General features: G+C 36.5%; 1 protein-coding gene and 1 long non-coding RNA gene across 2 annotated transcripts in view; one reads left to right on the top strand and one right to left on the bottom strand.

Moving 5' to 3' along the window:
- The window catches only part of LOC103597269, a 53992-nt gene that overhangs the window by 26707 nt on the left and 8278 nt on the right, over window positions 1-19007 (top strand). The window lies entirely within an intron of this gene.
- Window positions 4032-19007, bottom strand: part of RASSF8 (Ras association (RalGDS/AF-6) domain family (N-terminal) member 8) — an 82600-nt gene continuing 67624 nt past the window's right edge. The window contains exons 3-6 of the mRNA XM_008581088.1: window positions 11574-12463; window positions 9116-9260; window positions 6969-8384; window positions 4032-6814 (exon numbers count right to left, since the gene is read on the bottom strand). Coding sequence (XP_008579310.1) covers window positions 8263-8384; window positions 9116-9260; window positions 11574-12463 — 1157 coding nt within the window. The 3' untranslated portion in view covers window positions 4032-6814; window positions 6969-8262. The remainder of the gene's footprint in view (window positions 6815-6968; window positions 8385-9115; window positions 9261-11573; window positions 12464-19007) is intronic.

The raw sequence follows: 19007 nt of genomic DNA, 5'->3' as shown, positions 1-19007 counted from the left end.
CAGAAGGAGAGAAGAAATCTAGGGTAATTAGAGGGGGGAGGGAGAGGGGGATGGGGAGAGACTGGACAAGGGGCATAAAGGATTATTGTGATTTCTAACAATATATATGCTAGTAAGATTGATTTGATCAACATATCTCAATGTTGCACCCCCAAAATATGTATAATCAATTTTGATTCAATAAAAAATAAATAAATAAAACAGGTATGGCTTCTTTTTCCTGATTTCCTCCAACTTCCTCTCCTATCACATCCACCCATTCATCCTAAAATTTCAGGCACACCAGATTACTAAAAGTTTACATTTTTCCATCTCGTTGTTTGCTGCTTCTTTTTGCAGTCTCCAAGACTGATAAAATCTTCTCCATTTTTATAACCTAGCTCAAAGGCCACCTCCTGCCTGAAGCATTTTCTTATTTTCTAGTAAAAATTAATCACTTCTCCTTGAAGATCTTGAGGGCCTTCAGCTTTACTTTTGGCAGTTATAAATTGCCATTAGTCATTAGTGAACAGTTTTTCCACATTTCGTTTCTGAGTTCCTTACAGTACAGGTGTGTGCATCCTGGTATTCCTTTGTCTTAACAGAGTTCTTGTACTTGATAGGTTCCCCGAAAACATTTGCTGAAATAAATTGGGTAAATAAATCCCTGACCTGGACAATAAAGCTTCCTGAGAATATTATCGATACAGTGAAACATCTTTAAGAATTTTAAATTGCAAATAGCAAAGGGCATGAAAAAGCAGTGATATGATGCATAAGATACTTAATTTTCTTCTGGGTTTATTGGAAGTAGCAACTCAGTTACAGAAATGGACAAAACCTTCTCTGCCTGCTAACCCCTAACTTCATCCAATTCCGTTCCGTCTGGATTCTCTAAGGCAATCAGACTCCTGTGCCTCTTCCCTCAACATGTCTTGTCTGTTGCTGTAGCCATGCACACACACATTTTTAATGTATGTATTTTTAATATGTATATATTTATGTGCACGTGTGTGTGTGTGTGTGTGTGTGTGTGTGTGTGTGGAGAGAGAGAGAGAGAGAGATTATAGGGAATTAGCTCATGTGATTATGGAGACTGGCAAATCCAAAATCTGCAGAGCCCATGTCTCAGTTCAGTTCTCTGAGGGCCGGAGCTACCAGAGAACCAAGAGCTGATGTTGCAGTCTGAAGGCTGTCGGGCAGGAGGTTTCTCTTTTGTTCAGGGGATTGTCATCCTTTTGTTGTATCCAGGCCTTCAGCCGACTGAATGAGGCCTACCCACATTAGGGAGGACTATCTGCTTTACTCAGTCTACCGACTTAAATGTCACTCTCTGGCTTATTTCACTTAGCATAATGTCCTCTTTCATCCATGTTGTCACAAAATGGCGGATCTCCTTTTTTAAGGCTAATATTTCATTATGTGTATATGTCTATGGACACTTTTGGTTGTTTCCCTATTTTGGTTATTGTGAATAATGCTGCAATGACATGGGAGTGTAGATATCTCTATGAGATGCTGATTTCATTTCCTTTGAGTATATACTGAGGAGAGGGATTGCTGGGTCGTATGGTAGTTTTAATTTTTGAGGAACCTCCATAGTGTTTTCCATAATAACTGTACCAATTTACATTCCCACCAACAGTACACAATGGTTCCCTTTTCTTCACACCTTCACCAGCACTTGTTATCTCGTCTTTTTGTAATAGTAGGTGCACCTACCAGATGTGAGGTGGTATTGCATTGTGGTTTTGATTTGCATTTCCCCTATGATGAGTGATGCTGAGCAACAAAACTGACTTCATTTTGGACATGACAGTAAAGCCCACATCTCTTCCGTTTTTATTACTTTCAAACTTTTTAGAGATAAGTATTTTCATAAAGTAAGATTCTGCACATGCATTCTGAAGCTTGATTATATACATACAAGTTAGGGGAGGTTTCACTGACAGCAGGAAATGTAAAAAAAAAAAAAAAAAAAATCCCAGGATTTTAGTGAACTTTCTGGTCCGTGTTGGATCCTTCTATCACCTCGGACACATACACATGGCAGGTGGTTGAAAGTGGGAACACAGAGTCAAGTGTATGCTAGGCAAACAGTATTCCAACATACTGGACAAAGAGATTTCAATGGTTAAATCTGCTGCAAAGAGCATTTCCCCAATCGCTGCCATTCTCGCAGGGAACGCCGCCGGGGCACTGTACAAGGAAGTCCACTTGAAGGCCTGCCACTTGAATACATACTCTACATTCCATGTCTTTATTATCTCTCCTCCCTTCCTCTTGTGCCAGCACACAGAACAGAGTATCTGTGAACGCTCATCATGAAGAGCCCACAGCATGAGTTCCACCAGCCACTTAAGGTTGCAGATAGCTGTTAAACACCTGGAGTTTCTTTGGTTCTTCTATTCTGTACCCCTATTTGAAAAATCACATCCTTTTGGTACTGTCTACTTAGGATGTCTATAACCTGCTTTGTTCTCTCTTCATGACCTGGCACAAAGAGCTCAGCACAAAGTTGTCATATGAATAAACCCCAACAGCACTTTCCTAGTTGAGGTTACCATCACTTCTGGCCTGGACTCCCACAGGCCTCTTCAGTGATCTTTCTGGCCTCTAGGCTTGGATCTTCTCCAGGCAGTTCTCCACCCTGCCAGCCAGAAGGCTCTTCCTAATATGCTAACCTGATCATTTCATTTCCAAGCTTAAAACCTCCTTTGTGGCTCTCAGGATAAAGTCCAAATACTTTACCATGGCAACCAAGGCCCTTCATGATCTGAAGCCTGCCCACCCTTCTCTGAGGCCTCTGGTCCCTTCACTGTCTGGCCACAGCTCCTCAGGCTCTTCACCTTCCATCTCATAGCCTGTGCAGACAGCCCTTCCTGGTTCACATGTGTTTCCATGCCACGCTATCTTTGCCTCATTAATGGTGCTGACCACGTTGTACTGAGGTTGCTGTCTTGTTAGACCCTAACTTCCATGAAGGGGCTCTTCACCTTCCATCTCATAGCCTGTGCAGACAGCCCTTCCTGGTTCACATGTGTTTCCATGCCACGCTATCTTTGCCTCGTTAATGGTGCTGACCACGTTGTACTGAGGTTGCTGTCTTGTTAGACCCTAACTTCCATGAAGTAAACTGCAAATCATATTAATTTCAGCCCAGTGTCTGACCAACAATAGGGGCTCACCCAAGGTCTGTAGAAAGCAAGAACGTGTCCAGCATATTTATGCCCATTCTATAGGACTCTACTTGTCTTTCCTAAGGGACACAGCACAAACACATGGAGTGGGTGGCAGGTGAAGAGTCAAGTGAATGGGAGTTCATATTTCTTGCTCTGCCATTAACAAAACATATGACTTTAGAGGAAGACAGGATAGACTTCTAACATTCTAGAAGTCTCCCAAATTTTAAGTTTCTCATTTTATCTTTGCTTTTATAACATACTGTTATTCATATAACTGCTTGATCAAGATTTAATTTCTATTTATACAAATATTCCTATAAAAATAATTTTTATACTTCCACATTAAAAAGTGGTTACAATGAAGAAACCGGGCACTATAAAGAGTAGGCAACTTTGCCATGGAATACAGGAAAGTACTTTGGGGTCTGAAAGGTCTAAATTCAAATGCCGTGTCAGCTACTTACTCGCAGTGTGATTTGGGAGGAGTTATCTGGATGGCTGGGAATGTTAAAGTGTGACAAGTACCCTGTGTTGCGCCTGGCATGTGGCACGTACCGAAGTGTTAGTTCTCTTCCTCATGCTTATGGTTTTAAGGAGATCTGGGAATTCAGAAGTTGACTGAGAAATGACTTTTTCTTTCACTTTTCAAATAAAAGGGAGACATATTAGTTTCTTAATTCATTTTACTTGGATGAAGTAGCTACCTTTTGAGCAACAGATAATTCTTTAGGTATAATTAACATTACATTTAGAAAAATGTAATTTTGTGTTACTGATATGTACACCTATTCTCTTTGGCACCTTTTAAAGGAAATAAAATTATACTTTAAAATATTAACTACATAAGAAACAAACCAACAACTGTAATGCCCCAATGAATCCTGAAAATTTATTATCTGGGAGAATATCTGATATTGATCCTTTGTTTTACAGCTTATGATAATAATAGAAAATATACATTTCAAAATGAAAGCCAAAAGAAAAGAATAATTACATATAATACATATTACAGATTTTTAAATTTATACATAAGCGAAGCAGTACTAAAAGCATATTTATATGTCCACAATTGGTGAACATGGCAATTTTCTGTTTAAACTGCAACAACTCAAATCCTAGGTTCAATAAAGACATTGAGAAATACATTTAGGGCTATTACCACGTCTGGCTGTAAACCTATTTTTTAACCTTTCCCCTCCCCCCATATATATATGTATATACTTTATTGCCTTTATATTTCTGCTGGTTTATTATAATTAGTATACTAAATAGTTTTCTGCATTTATTTGGTTTCTAAAAATATATAAAATGCATTGGAAAGAACTCCTGCAGCTTTCAAGCAGTCACTGTCCTGGCATCGAAAGCTTATTCTGGAAATGCAAAGCAGCAATACTGAATAAATAGTGATTGTTTTGTCTCTTTGATACAGCTGATGGCCTTCAACCAAAATTTAAAAATACTGTAGCAAATAGTATAAACATGCAACTTAAAAAAATGAACATAATATAAAAGTAATACTTATGAGCTAAATTTTCATTCAATACAGACTAATAAAGACAACTGTAGGTAGAAGAGGGACGTGAACACGTTGTTATCTACATATAAATTAAGGCCCAATTTTTCAAAGGCAATGCACAACAGGAACTGCCCATTTGCCCATGCCCTTTGCACACCTGAAATTAAGAGCCTTTTGCCTTTTCCGTATTATTTTTCCATATTATTTCTTCAATCCATTACAGTTCTGATTTGGAAAGAAGTTCACAGAAATGGCTTTAAATGAAGAGTTCTTTTCTCAAAAGACTGTTTTGCTCTTATTCACAAAGAAAATTGTCTTTTAATGCAGGTGTACATTTTATTTATGCTGTGGAAGCAAGTGGTTTATATGTTCTTTTTACACAAGGCTATACTTCACATCTCACACTACAAATGCTATTATATTCTTTTACTGTTTTATATATATATTTTTACTCTGTCAGTCTTGTTTTAGCTCTTGTTTATGACTAATTTCAACTCAACAGGAATTGATGACTAGCTCATTGATGACTGAGGGAATTAAATAGGTAACTCCTGTTAATACCAACTGAAGTCTCACATATAAAAAATTCCCTGTGCATCAAGACAAAAAACAAATGCTAACAAACCAAAATATTTCATAAAGACAACAAAAGGACTGAGGCAACCCACTACGGATCATTCTCTGAGGATGAGAGATACTCAAAAGGTCAAATATACCAATGCTATTTCAAATTATTTCTTGGTAACAAAAAAAATCTTTTAATGTATTTAACAGTTGTAGAAAAATCACAAAACAACTTGCAGTATGATTTTTAAAAAACATACAAACTTGTAATCTAATTTAGTATTTAGAACCTGAATATTCCCCCCGGTGCAAAATTTTATATTTGGTATTTTTTATACCATGGTCCTCTCCCCCCTCCAAAATGTATCCAAAGATGTGGCACTTAATCTAACTCATCTGTATTTGCAATAGATAAAAATGATCATGAACAGACTAAAATATTTTAAGATGTTCCTATAGAAACGAGTTTTTTCCCCTTTAATACTTTTTTAAAAAGACATAAAATATTCCTTAGATATGTGCTTCCAGAAGTAATATAACTGATTAAAAAGTACAGCTGCTCAATGTATTCATCAAATGCATGTTTATATACTCTCCTCATCTTGGAAATAGCATTTCTATCTGTAATTAGGTCCATGAAGATTATTTCGCAGCTTAAAAATTCTAATGAAGTTGTCAGAGAGGTTAACTATGATACTATGCTGGGGAACCCAGGACTACTACAGGTTGGAAGGACATTGTCTTTCTTTAAAGTTACTAGATTAATTATGGTAATAATTTACAGTAATTAAGTTGAATATTGACTGTGCATTTCTCGTGGTACACCAACATATCTTCACAATTTCTAATTGCAAAATTTAATATATCTATAGTTTAATGTTTTGATTTAAATAGAATGTGATCTATGTATAAAAGGTTTTTCTTTGTGAATAAGGTCTCAATTTCTCTGAACAACAACAAAATGACTCAGAATAGGATGGGACTCTTTAAAAGTAAGGCAGATATTGGGCATACATAAATCATTATTGTCACAAAACTTAAAAATTATTTTGATTTTTAATTACCCTAATTTTTAAGTATATATAGATATGAAACAAGTACTATAAGTTGAGAGCAAATGTATATAGGTTGTAGTTATTTAGGTAAGAATCATTTACTTCTCAAGTTATTTGCAAAGTAGTTATAATGGCAAGATCAACTTAATAACTCCAAGAACCCAAAGAAAATAGTATCTTCAGATGAGCTCTGCCATTTAGCTGGATTAGAAAAGGCAACTCTACATTATTACTTTCGATTTTCTAGAAGCTTCTATATATTTTCATGGCCATTCGTAAAATTTTTCATAGTAAACCTAAATAAAGCAGCATTCTCAGCATTCATTAAACCAAAAATAATTTAAATGCGCTAAAACATCCAAACTTGCCTTCATGCATAAGACATCTTTTTATCGTTGCCATGTCATTACTATATTAATCCACTTATTTTGTTGCATGTAAATAATACAGAGTGTATTTTCCTCAGAAGTAAAAACTACTTTAAATATCAGATTAAAGTCTTAATTATATTGTACCAGTTGCCTTCATGCATAAGACATCTTTTTATCGTTGCCATGTCATTACTATATTAATCCACTTATTTTGTTGCATGTAAATAATACAGAGTGCATTTTCCTCAGAAGTAAAAACTACTTTAAATATCAGATTAAAGTCTTAATTATATTGTACCACATTTGATCAGAGGGAATGTAAAAATGGCTAAGAGGTGTCTGACCACATGTCTAAATATTAATTGTGAATCTTAATTAAGTCACTACTCATGTGAGAGGTGTTGGCTCATTTTTGGTTTATAAATAAAACTATATATGTACAAATGGAGATTAATGTCCTGAAAAGTCAAGCTTAAAAACGAAAAAATATACTGAATTTGACTTTATTTCCTTGGTAAAAAGTACCTAACTCCAATCTACTTTTCCACTAAGTGACTGAAGAAATCACAATAGCCCATAATGTACAGAGGAAACTATGTGCAAGCAATAACTTACCCATGGGTGTGTACATCAATAGACCATACATAATGAAGTGGCTTTGTAAAAAATATATCACTTACAGCAACATTCCTGAAGTAGACCAACACAGTCCTCAGGTATCTAAAACTTACATATTATGTCAATTCTGAGGATCCATGATAGTAAATAAGGCAGAGCAGAAACAAAACAATGTATCAGGAACCCCCATGCCTGTTTGGATAGATATTCAACAACTACATTTTTCTTCAATAGTATCTGAACACTGCAAACCTTTTACATGTGCAATTGACCTCATGAAAAATATCTGCTATGTTATGTGGTTGTTCATATATTTGGAAAAATTGTAAAGGGAAGATTAAATTCTGGACTTAAAAAACCCCTGAATTATTTCACCTACTTTAAGCAATGGCTAGGACAGGTTCACAAAATAAATGCAAGTGGGTTCTTCTGGAGTGAATTTCAATGGTGGAGCACCCTATGACACTTGAGGAGTTGTCACTGAGCAATGCATGGATAGAGTCTGGCACTATGCACACAAAGTCATAGTCACACAATATGTAACGTAATTAAGTCACAGGACAAGTAGTAATAAAGAATATAAAAACATCAACATTCACACATTAATCAGTTACATGGAATAAATTAAACTAAGCCAGTCACAGTATCTCTTCACTGTAAGTCACGGTCTATTTATGTATACACACAGTATAATACTTCCCTAATGCTCTCAAAATGCTACAAATAAAAACGAAGGCTTTGCATTACAGCTGCTGGACAAAAATGTCAACACTGTGGATGTGTGAAAACACAGCTTCTTTGTTCTTTAGCATCAGTGCACAGGGTATGGCTCCAAGTGGTATGAAATTTAGGAGAGGAAAAAAGATACGGTGGTTTATGAAACATATCCTCTGCTCATCATTGGCACAAATCACAGAAGGAATTTTACTGTCCTTGGTACCTTTATTGGGTCTCTCCCCTAAAGACAGATAATGTTATACATATATGCCTTCAGGATTAAAACCAGATGAGATAGGATTTTGTAGAATACGAAGATTACTGGGGAGCTGCCGAGATGAACCTGGTCGCTTCAGGGACCCAGACTGGAATGGTGCCTCTGAAGAGGAAACAAAGAAAGTCATTTGATGTACTCATCAACTTGGAGTAATTAGCTTAACAAAGTTGAAAGAAGTACATAAAGCAACAATTGCAATCCCCTGTGGGCCCTAGGGTGAGAGAAGAAGGCTGCTTGGCCAGTTTTCAGTGATCTGAATAGTCAATGATCTTTCAAAAAGGTGAGCATTTTGTTTCTCTTTCCTGGTTGTTCAGTCCATTTGCATACACAGATTTAGAATTGTCTTTTAAATATCACCACAAATTAATAATAAAGACTTTTAGGAGAAGAAGAAGGAGCAATAAGAACAGAGAGACAGGCTGGCCGGTTAGCTCAATTGGTTAGAGAGCAGCCTTACAACACCAAGGTCATGGGTTTGGAACCCAGTACTGGACAGCTGCCAAAAAAAAAAAAAAAAAAAAAAAAAAACAGAGAAAAGCTAAAATCCAAATTAATGGATTATGACTCATACATACTTCAGCAAAAAGTTTTATAAGGAAGTACTTTAGAACTAATAATATGAGGTTTGGTGATTACATGCTCACCTAAGTAAATATATAACCTAAATGTTACTGATTTTCCCCAGACACAGGAAATATGTCAAATTTTTTTAAGTGGTCCACTTAAAAATTAGCTCTGAAATGGTAGGATAATACTTTAACTGAACGCAAGCAATTTACTCACAGTGAACCAGTGAGAATAAAGGAAAAAAGGCATATTTATCAGCATCTTACCCTTTTCTATGTCTGCATGTGAGGCCTCTATTTCAATGGGCTCAGCTGGCAAGACGGTAACTTTTGTCCCTGTCTGCTGGATAAATTGCTGGAGATTGACTTGCCGCAGCTCTTTAGTCAACTGCTCCAGTTCTTGTTCTTTGTCCTAGATGGAGATTTTTTTTAAAATTTCAATTTGAGGATTCACTATTGGCCAGTTCAGGACATCCTAGTGACAGTCCATCTGCAACAGGTGTTAAATGTGGGATACCTGCTTTCACAAAAGCGTATTTAACAAACCTGGTCTACATCAATACAACTGGCTAAATAAGTCCCTTTCACTCTGTGGCATGGGCCAAAAAACAAGCAAATAAAACACAATGGCTTCTTCGGTCTGTCCTCTGAAATATGATGCTTTCCTCTGGAACATCCCCATGCACCCTTACAAAATAAAATTTATGTCTGTAAACTTACATTAAAAAAGAACTGATTTCCATCCATCCCAGTTTTACAGCAATCTTGCTAAGCTGGTCACAAATTTCCCTATTTAGCCACTTCATAACTGACTGCAAAATTAATAGTAATCTGGTCCATGAGATTTAGAGTTCTTATTTTTTGTAAGCTATTTAAATTTTCATGGAAACCATTATTAAGATTTATCTTACAGCAAGAGAAAAGCAATATTTTCCCTCAAGATTCTCACTATGGGGTTCTTAAATCCTTGACAAAGACAGGTCTGAGAACAATGGAACCCTAAAGAAGGAAATCAAGTTTGGACAGCTGGAAAGTTCCAAAAGCAAGAAGAGACATTCTATTACTTATTCTTGCTTTTCGTCTCCTTCTCTCCTCTACTGCGCTATAAGAAAAGGTGGCATTGTCCACCCAAGCTGGGTGTGTCTGAAGGATTTGGTAGGAGTAGGGAAGAGATATGAGAAGTGAATGGTTGTTTTCTCCACTTACTTTGAGTGTAGCGGGTACTTGGTAATATGTTTGCAATTTGATTATTAGACACTTTCAATGTGCAGTGAGTTTTAGGAATGACTCACAAATTGGTGTTTCCTTTAAGTAATATCAAAGGCAACACAACTTCCAATTGTACCCTTTTGAAGTGTCAAAATGAATCCACAGTAAAATAATAACAAATCAGAGGCTAACAGTCTTCTACTACATGAGAAATTCCTAGTTTCCAAAGTTTTGGTGGTAGTGATACCTCCCACTATAGTCAGTCGTGGGGAAAGGAAATCGCATGAGTTCTTCCTGAAACCTCAGCTTTCTCTGATTGTGGGACTGTTCATATTTGAAAGCAGCTCTTCTCAAACTTCAATGTGCACAGGTACTACTTGGGGATCTTGTTACAATGCAGATTCTAACAAGTGCACCTTGAAGCTGCCGGGCACGGATGACACTTTGAATGACAAGCTTCTAAACCAGCACCTCAGTCCAACAGGACTTCCTCCAGTAACGGGAACGTTCCGTATCTGTGCTGTCCAATACAGTAGCCACAAGTGCTACTGAGCACTTGAAATGTGGCCAAGGGTGACTAAAACCAGAATTTTAAAATTACTTAATATTTTAAACTGCTTTATTGGATATTATTTAATTTTAATTAATTTAAAGTCATACTATAATGCTACTGAGCACTTGAAATGTGGCCAAGGGTGACTAAAACCAGAATTTTAAAATTACCTAATATTTTAAACTGCTTTATTGGATATTATTTAATTTTAATTAATTTAAAGTCATACTATAATCAACTGTGTCTCTTTCTCATCTCATCTGTTACTGACTGTTTGATACATCTTTGCAACTCCCCCCACACAATCACAGTTTCTTTTCAAGAATGTATTTTCTATATCCAAGAAATATAGGTTGAGTGACCAGGGTCTAAATGGCAAAACAGAAATGTGCTTGTATATGAACACCAGAAAGGGGAAAAATTGGAGAGGTACCTTTGTGCCCCTCTCCCAGGACAGCAAAGGAGAGTACTGCGGACAGGAGAGGAGGGAAGGGGACTATTTACATCTCAGAAAAACAGCTGGGGTTGGCAACAATGGAGAAGTGACAGATAAGCTGTCAACCAGGCATACAACCCTTGGTCAACCAATCCTTGGTAATTGCTCTTGGCTTCAGCTTCCCTGTCTCTAAGAGGAGGTCAGATTCACTATCTTGTCATTAGTGTCTATTCCAGCTCTGAGATTCTGTTCTCCTGTATCCGATTATCTAACGCTACGACTGCCAAGGTAAAAAAGCCTCTTCCATGGAGCAAGGATCAGTGTGGCTTTAGCTCTCATTTCTGTTCTGGTCTCACATCTAAGCTTAGTAAAGTAATAAGAATTCTAGAATTCTATGAAACTTTTAAACAAAGCTAGGTTTCTAATCTACAAATATAAGGGAATATGGACAACCATAAAAGAAGATTACAAGAATATATTAACTCTTTGAAATAGATAAAACACTCTATTTAAGAAACCATTCTGACCTGTAATCGTTTGGTGGCTTGTCCAAGAGATCTTTCCACAGCTTTGATGCCATTTTCCAGTCTCAAACTCTGCTGGCCTTGAATGTCGATTTCCCCTTTAACCTTACCGATCTTTCCTTTGACCTCTTCCTCATTGACCTGTGCCTCCTGAACTTCCCGTTGTAATTTTTCTGCTTCAAGACCGCTTTCCATAGTCTGGATCTGTGCCAAATAGTCCTTTAATTTGCTTTCACATTCTGTTATTTTCTGTCTTATTTCTTGAAGTTGATCCTTCAGCTGTTTTTCATTTTCCTGTTCAATCTGTAATTCATTTTCCCAAAATTCTTCCTCCTCAATTTCTACATCATTTCTTTTGATCTTTTGCTCCAGGCGAACAATTTCCTCCTCAAGGTTAGAATTATATTTTTGTTCCCAAAATCGTATTTCTATGTCATTAGATTCCAGCTGTTTCTCAATGGATTGAAGCTTCTCTGTCTGCAAACGGATCAGCTTCTTCAACTCATCTGCTGTTGTTTTGCAGTTACTCAGCACCTTTTGCTTAAATTCAGTTTCTTTACCTTTTCCAAAAATGTCCATTAATCCTTTGGCACCTCCTGTAAATGTTAATGATTTCCTTTTAGGTTCTCTCCTTTTGATGGATTTGTCAATCTGAGGCCTCAGTTTAGCTAAGGGAGGCAAACTCTGTCTGTATAAAGTTCTTTCAGGAATTCGAGCCACGCTATCCGAAGTGGGTCGCTCACTGAGAGATGGCCCCGTTCGACGTAGAATTAGCTGTACATCACTCGCATACTGCCCCCATTTGTTTAAGGATATGATAGGATTTTCATGAGGTGCTAAGTGTCTTTCAGTATCTCTCCATTTTTCTATAAGGGTGTACCTTCCAGTTCGACCTAAGTAAAAAAGATAAGAATAAATTGTCAAAATGGGATATGCAGTAGATAAATAATGCAACAGAAGACACCATTTGATAAGTGTGTATTCCTGATTAGCATCAGAGGATCAAGTTTTAGAATCCAGTCCATGTTGCCTTTAAGACCTTCACTTGAAGATACCAAACCCCTCAAGATGTGTAAGAGCATAAAATTATAGGCTGTGAATTGCATATACTCTTCAGACTTGCTTAGAAATTCAACCTTATACTTTAAACCTGAATGAGACTCTTACACTTCTGTCAAATGCCTGAATTGCCTAGAACTTCTTATTTGGGGCAAGACTGAACAAAGTTTGTTTTCCAGCTGAAACAAAGGACACTAGAATTTCCCAGTTGATGCCATGAGAGTCTGGTCCCAGGAACTAGGTAAAACTTCAAAACTTTAATTTCCACCGTGCAAATCCCTCTGCTTTCTTCGCACATCAGGACTTGGGAACATTGGAGGCCCCACTTCTCCTATAGTTAGTTAGATTCAGAGCAAACGGGGGACCTGCTACTTAGCTAAAAACAGCTGTGCAGGTCTCCTCTCCCTCCCCATGAATGCCTGGCCAACCCACAGCTCACAAAGCTGGCATTCTCCTGCACACCCATGGCAAATAAAAAAAATCACCTCAATGAAAACAACCCTTCAAAATAATTTCTTATCAAAAGAGGGGCCTGAAGAGGAGCAGCTTTGTTCAGTTTTGATGGTAATAACTTCAAAGAATCTTACAAAAAATAAAAATACCCCAAAAAGCAAAATTATTTCAAAAAATAAATACATAAATAAAATCACGTTTAGGGCCAGCCCGGTGGCGCACTGGATAGTGCGCCGCTTGGGAAGTGCGGCGGCGCTCCCGTCCGAGGGTTCGGATCCCACGTACAGACCGGTTCCCGCTCACTGGCTGAGCGAGGCGCGGGAGCAACGCTGAGGCTTGCGATCCCGTTGCCGGTCCTCGGTCCGGTATGGGGGCAACACTGAGGGTTGCGATCCGTTGCCGGACACGGAAAAAAGACAAAAGACAAAACAAAAACAAAAACAAAAACAAACAAAAAAAAAATCACGTTTAAATTTTTAAGTATACGTAGCTTAACTAATAATTATGAAAGAGAAAATTTCAGAAGACAAGGTAATGTCATAAACTTGAACAAACTTCCTAAATATTTTCATTTAAGGTGGGTGGGTCAGATGCATCATTTTAATTTAGTTAAAAGTATATGTTAGTAGTTAATATCATCACAAAGATAAAAAAAACCTGACCCTGCCATCTAGCAATTATACTGGCATATACAGCAGCTGACTTACCTTTCCTGCTTTCTTTTTTAAATTTCATGACTTTCTCAATTACTGTGTCAATCAAACAAACAAAAAATCACGTTTAAATTTTTAAGTATACGTAGCTTAACTAATAATTATGAAAGAGAAAATCAAAAACAAAAACAAACAAAAAAAAAATCACGTTTAAATTTTTAAGTATACGTAGCTTAACTAATAATTATGAAAGAGAAAATTTCAGAAGACAAGGTAATGTCATAAACTTGAACAAACTTCCTAAATATTTTCATTTAAGGTGGGTGGGTCAGATGCATCATTTTAATTTAGTTAAAAGTATATGTTAGTAGTTAATATCATCACAAAGATAAAAAAAACCTGACCCTGCCATCTAGCAATTATACTGGCATATACAGCAGCTGACTTACCTTTCCTGCTTTCTTTTTTAAATTTCATGACTTTCTCAATTACTGTGTCAATAAGCGGAAATTTGGATGTTTAAATATAAACACCCATGTATGCAATTCAGAAGTAGCACATAAAGATTGATTTTGCTCTTAGCATATGGGTATGTCCTCCTTTAAGGAAACCTGAATTCTGGGAGCAGCTGAAATTTGGGGCTTTGGAGGCAAACAGACAGCGGGTGGCGGTGTTAATCCTGGGTGAATTACTTACTGGATAAGTGGCATAACTTCACTTCTAAAATGCCTCGCAGATTCTGAGAGTCAGATGTAATAAGGACCCACACATTGCCTGGCCCATCATAGGCATTCAAAACATACCCATTATTAATTTAAAACATTATTTTTTGCATAACAAAAGGGCTGACCAGAGACTAGTGATGTGTCATGACAATAATCTGACTATTTAAAAAATTCCTCCAACCATGTAAAGCTGGACAGAGCAGAAAGGCAAGGGCTCTGGAGCGGGAAGGCTTGTGTTCAAATCTGGCTCTGCCATCTACTTATACAATTTGAACAAATTATTAAATTTCCTTTGGCCTCAGTCTCCTCATTTGTAGGGTGAGAGTAGTATTTCCTTACCTGAGAAGGCTGTTCTGAGACTCAAATGAAAATGTCAAATATAAAAATGTTTTATAAAATTGAAAAGTGCTATACAATTATTAGTTACTATTATCAAAATACCCAGGCAAACAAAGGGAATGGAAAAGCCTTAGCACATTGGATTGGCTTCTTGAAATCAAAACTGTTTCTAATGTTTTCAGGTTAAAAATTACAATAATTGCCCCAAGAAAAACCACGTGACACATCTGCAAGGTTAAAACTGTCTCATGGGTGCAAACTGCTTCAAAGATCATGGCACCTTGTGATCTTGGCTCTGCTGCCTGTCAACTACTTTCAGGCATCTCTCTCCTCCTCTCTGGACCTCTGTGTCCTTCAGTAATAGGGAGGTTAGACTAGATCAGAGAGTCCCCTCCAATTCTATCAGGTCAATAAAGCATTTTTTAAAAAAAAAAAAACCAAATCATTACATTATACAAGCAAAATTTAAAAACTTAAAGACCCTAATTTAGTTATAATTAAATATAAAGCTGAATTTTTTCCAATGCTTAATGATACTACACTCCTCTGAGAATGTCTTGGTAGTAGATCATTTTGAATTCTTTTACTGCCAGTGTTTGCTTTTTGTCAAAGAATACATATTTAATGTTATTAGGCAAAAAGAAAGATTCCATACAGCAATTTAAAAAGGCTTTTCTAAAAAAGGTAAATGAATTAATAGATTTGATTTTATTATATAAATTGGATTTTAAATATTTTACATAGGAATTAAATCCTATAATCATGGTTTTAATACCCATACTTGACAAGGCCTTATAAATCCTATTTCACTTAGATAGATGCAGATTCCTCCTACGAAACTCCTTTTAGTCCACTTTTTGAAATGAATACATTTTGTTCTACCGTGCATATTGCCTTGATGTAGACTTAAAACTACTACAAAGAAATATCTATTTATCTATGGCATTTGGAGTTTAAGCTGTTTCAGCTATCTAGGACTGCGTGCCTCTATCAAATAATTGTGATCCAATCAAGTAATGGTAAATAAATACTGATCATACTTTTAAATAGTTGAAGCAATTGAGACTAATCCCAAGAATCATTAAATTTATATACTGAGGAAAATCACATAAAGAGAATTTAATGCGTCAATGGAATATTACTGAATAATATAAATTAAAAAGAAATACGGTAACAGATTATTTTACCTAATTTTAAAGTTGAACATATGACTATGAAGTAATACAAAAGTTTTGAAAATACACACCAAAACTCAAATATTCAAACTTTGGTCACCTAGAAAACTTATGGCCTTATTTCAACCATTTTTTAAAAATCACGACCATTTTATAATTTTAGGAAATTTCTCCTTAGAGTCATAAAACAAAACCATGATTTAAGGGTCACATCTTATTATTTAGTCAACAAATACATACTGAACACCAAATATTTGTCAGAAATAATGCCAGGCCCTGGGGATACAGATGCTATCAAATACCCTGATCGCCAATCCTCTTTGTAAATTTTAGTTTTAATTGACATTTGATTTTTTCTTCACTATCAAATCCTCCCCGCTCCAAAGATGAATATTAAACATTATTCAAAAGAACATGATAGAGAGCTGGCATTAACCTCTCAGGAATTTAATGCTAACATATACTCATGTTTCTGGACATGTAAGAAATAATGTCAGTAACACCTGACTTATTCTTTATCTATGGTGAATAAATTTTTCCAATAACAGATGCTTTACTCCTTGAGCTGTACACATTTTGATGAAAATTTTATAAAATATATTCTACATTCCAAGATTCTTAAGCAGACTCTAGTGAACATAACAAATCCTTTTCCATAATGACTTAGAATTCTTAAAATGAGCATTGATCTCTATAGCAGAACTTACACACTGTATTATTTTATAGTCTGTAAAATGCTTTTGATGCTTTTATATATACTACATCATAACTGGTTTTGAGTTAAGCAGTATAGATGTGATCCTCATCTCATCTATGAAGAAATCACAGCTTAAAGAATTTTAAACCATTTCCTGATGACATATAGCTGTTCTTCAAGTTTGTCAATGAATTTTCTACTATATTATTCAAGTCCTGAGTGAAACTATTAAGATAAATATTACCTTACAGTATTTATCTTATGATGACAGTGTTATCATCAAAGATTATCTCTGAGTATACCTGTCAGCCAGTTGTGCATTCAACCCATAGTTAAGTCATTCACATTATATTTTTCCAGTGTGTTGATGAGAATATCATGTAATCACAGAATTGCTGTCTACTTAGGATTATATAATAAGCTTACTTTTTAAAGCTCATCTATAGGTACATAAAAACCATTGCTTATAGTGTTTACCTCTAGGAGGTACAATGTGAGTGATTCTGTCACCTTCTTCGTGTTATTCTAAATTTCTAAATAGTTTACAATAAATAATATTACTTTGTAAACAGTTACAAAATTGATCAACTTGTATATTTCTAAAACTGATAATTTGCATGTGAAATTAGGAGTTAAATGTGACAATATAAAATATATTCCTTTCCTTATCTTCTAAAGGATCATTATAATCTTAGAGAAGAATGAAACACTGGGTGGTCACCTAGTTCAGTCTATGATTTATAGACAAAACTTGAAAAAATTCATTAATTTATTTATAAATATGTTTTAAGTACTGTGATACAATAAGAAATATATTTGGTCTTTGGCCCTAGTTCCTGGCACAGAGCTTCTAAAACCCTTGAAATTTCTTGAGTGATGGGGTGATAGGAGCATCTTTTGTTATTTATAACAAATACCTTTCAAGCATACCTGAATTTAAGCTAATGAGGTGGATCTTGGTAGACACCTAGATAGCTTCAGAGTGGGGGCTGGATGTCATAGGAACCAACAGATTAATTAGCCTTTGGACCTTTCTGCCCCTCCCCCAACCTCCAGGGAGGGAAAGAAGAAGGGCTGGAGATGGAGCTAATCATCAAGGGTCAAGAATTTAATCAATCATGCATTGCTGAAAAATGGGGTTCAGAGAGCTTCTGGGTTGGAGAACACCTGGAGGTGCTGAGTGAGTGGCAGCCCAGAAAGGGCCTGGAAGCTCCACACAAACCCCCTGCCCCCTCCTGCCACCCCATTCCTTGCCTTATGCATCTCTTCCATTGGCTGTTCCTGAGTTGTATCCTTTACTATTACCGGTTTATAATAATAGACTGGTAATAGTAAGCACAGCCCTTTCCTGAGTTCTTTGAGTCATTCTAGCGAATTACTGAACTTAAGAAAGGTTGTTGGAACTTTCAGTTTATAACTGGCCAGTAAGAAGTATGGGTGTCCTTGGACTTGCAACTGGTATCTGAGGTGGGGGCAGTCTTGTGAGACTGAGCCCTTTAACTCATAGAATCTGATGCTAACTCCAGGTAGATAGTTTTAGAATTGAATTGAACTTTCGGACTCTCGGTTGGTGTCAGAAGTGTTGTGAATAAAAACAGCTCAAGTGCTTAGTACATGCTAGACATGGTTTTAAGCTATGGAAGTGACAAAACAGTGGCTGGCGATAGACAATACACAAATAGATGAATGTACATCTACTGTCCATTACCTAACAACTTTAAGGTTACATGTGCTGAAAAACCAGAATCTTTTGGATTTTAGAAAGGTGGTATGGTTCCTGAGATTTTGTAATCAAACATTAAAAAATTTCTAAAGTAAAATGCATCAGTGTTCACACTGAATGGGATAAATATAGACGAAAAACAGCCTCACATTAAATCAGATCAGCTCTTACCGCTAGATGAAGTCAAGCCAAGCCAGCTACTGCTAACAAATGAAGCGTAATAAGCTTTAGGATTTCAGAACTTTTTTAGAGTTCATAACGTGGATAAGGAACTGTGACCTATATGTAATAGGTCAGGTGAGGTAAGTGAAAAATAGAGTATGTGAGACAGGGAATGTGTGTGTGAGCGCATGCGAGTGCATGTGCACGTGTGCATGGCATGGTGGCCAGGAGGGGCCTCTGAGAGAAGATACATCTGAGAAGATATCCACAAAGATATCTGGTTGCAGAATATTCACAGCAGAGAGATCAGATGCAAAGACCAGGGCGGGGATGTGCTTGGTAGGTTTAACCGGACAATGAAAAGAGAGTGGTATGAAATGAGGTCAGATTGGTGAGGTTAGGGTAAGTGGGGTTCATGTAACGCCCCGCACAGCACATTATATGGACTTTG

Source organism: Galeopterus variegatus, unplaced genomic scaffold (genome assembly GCF_000696425.1).
Source record: "Galeopterus variegatus unplaced genomic scaffold, G_variegatus-3.0.2 Scaffold2259, whole genome shotgun sequence".
Lineage (NCBI taxonomy): Eukaryota > Metazoa > Chordata > Mammalia > Dermoptera > Cynocephalidae > Galeopterus > Galeopterus variegatus.
The sequence above is the reverse complement of the archived record's forward strand: the minus strand, read 5'-3'. Positions and strand labels throughout refer to the sequence as shown.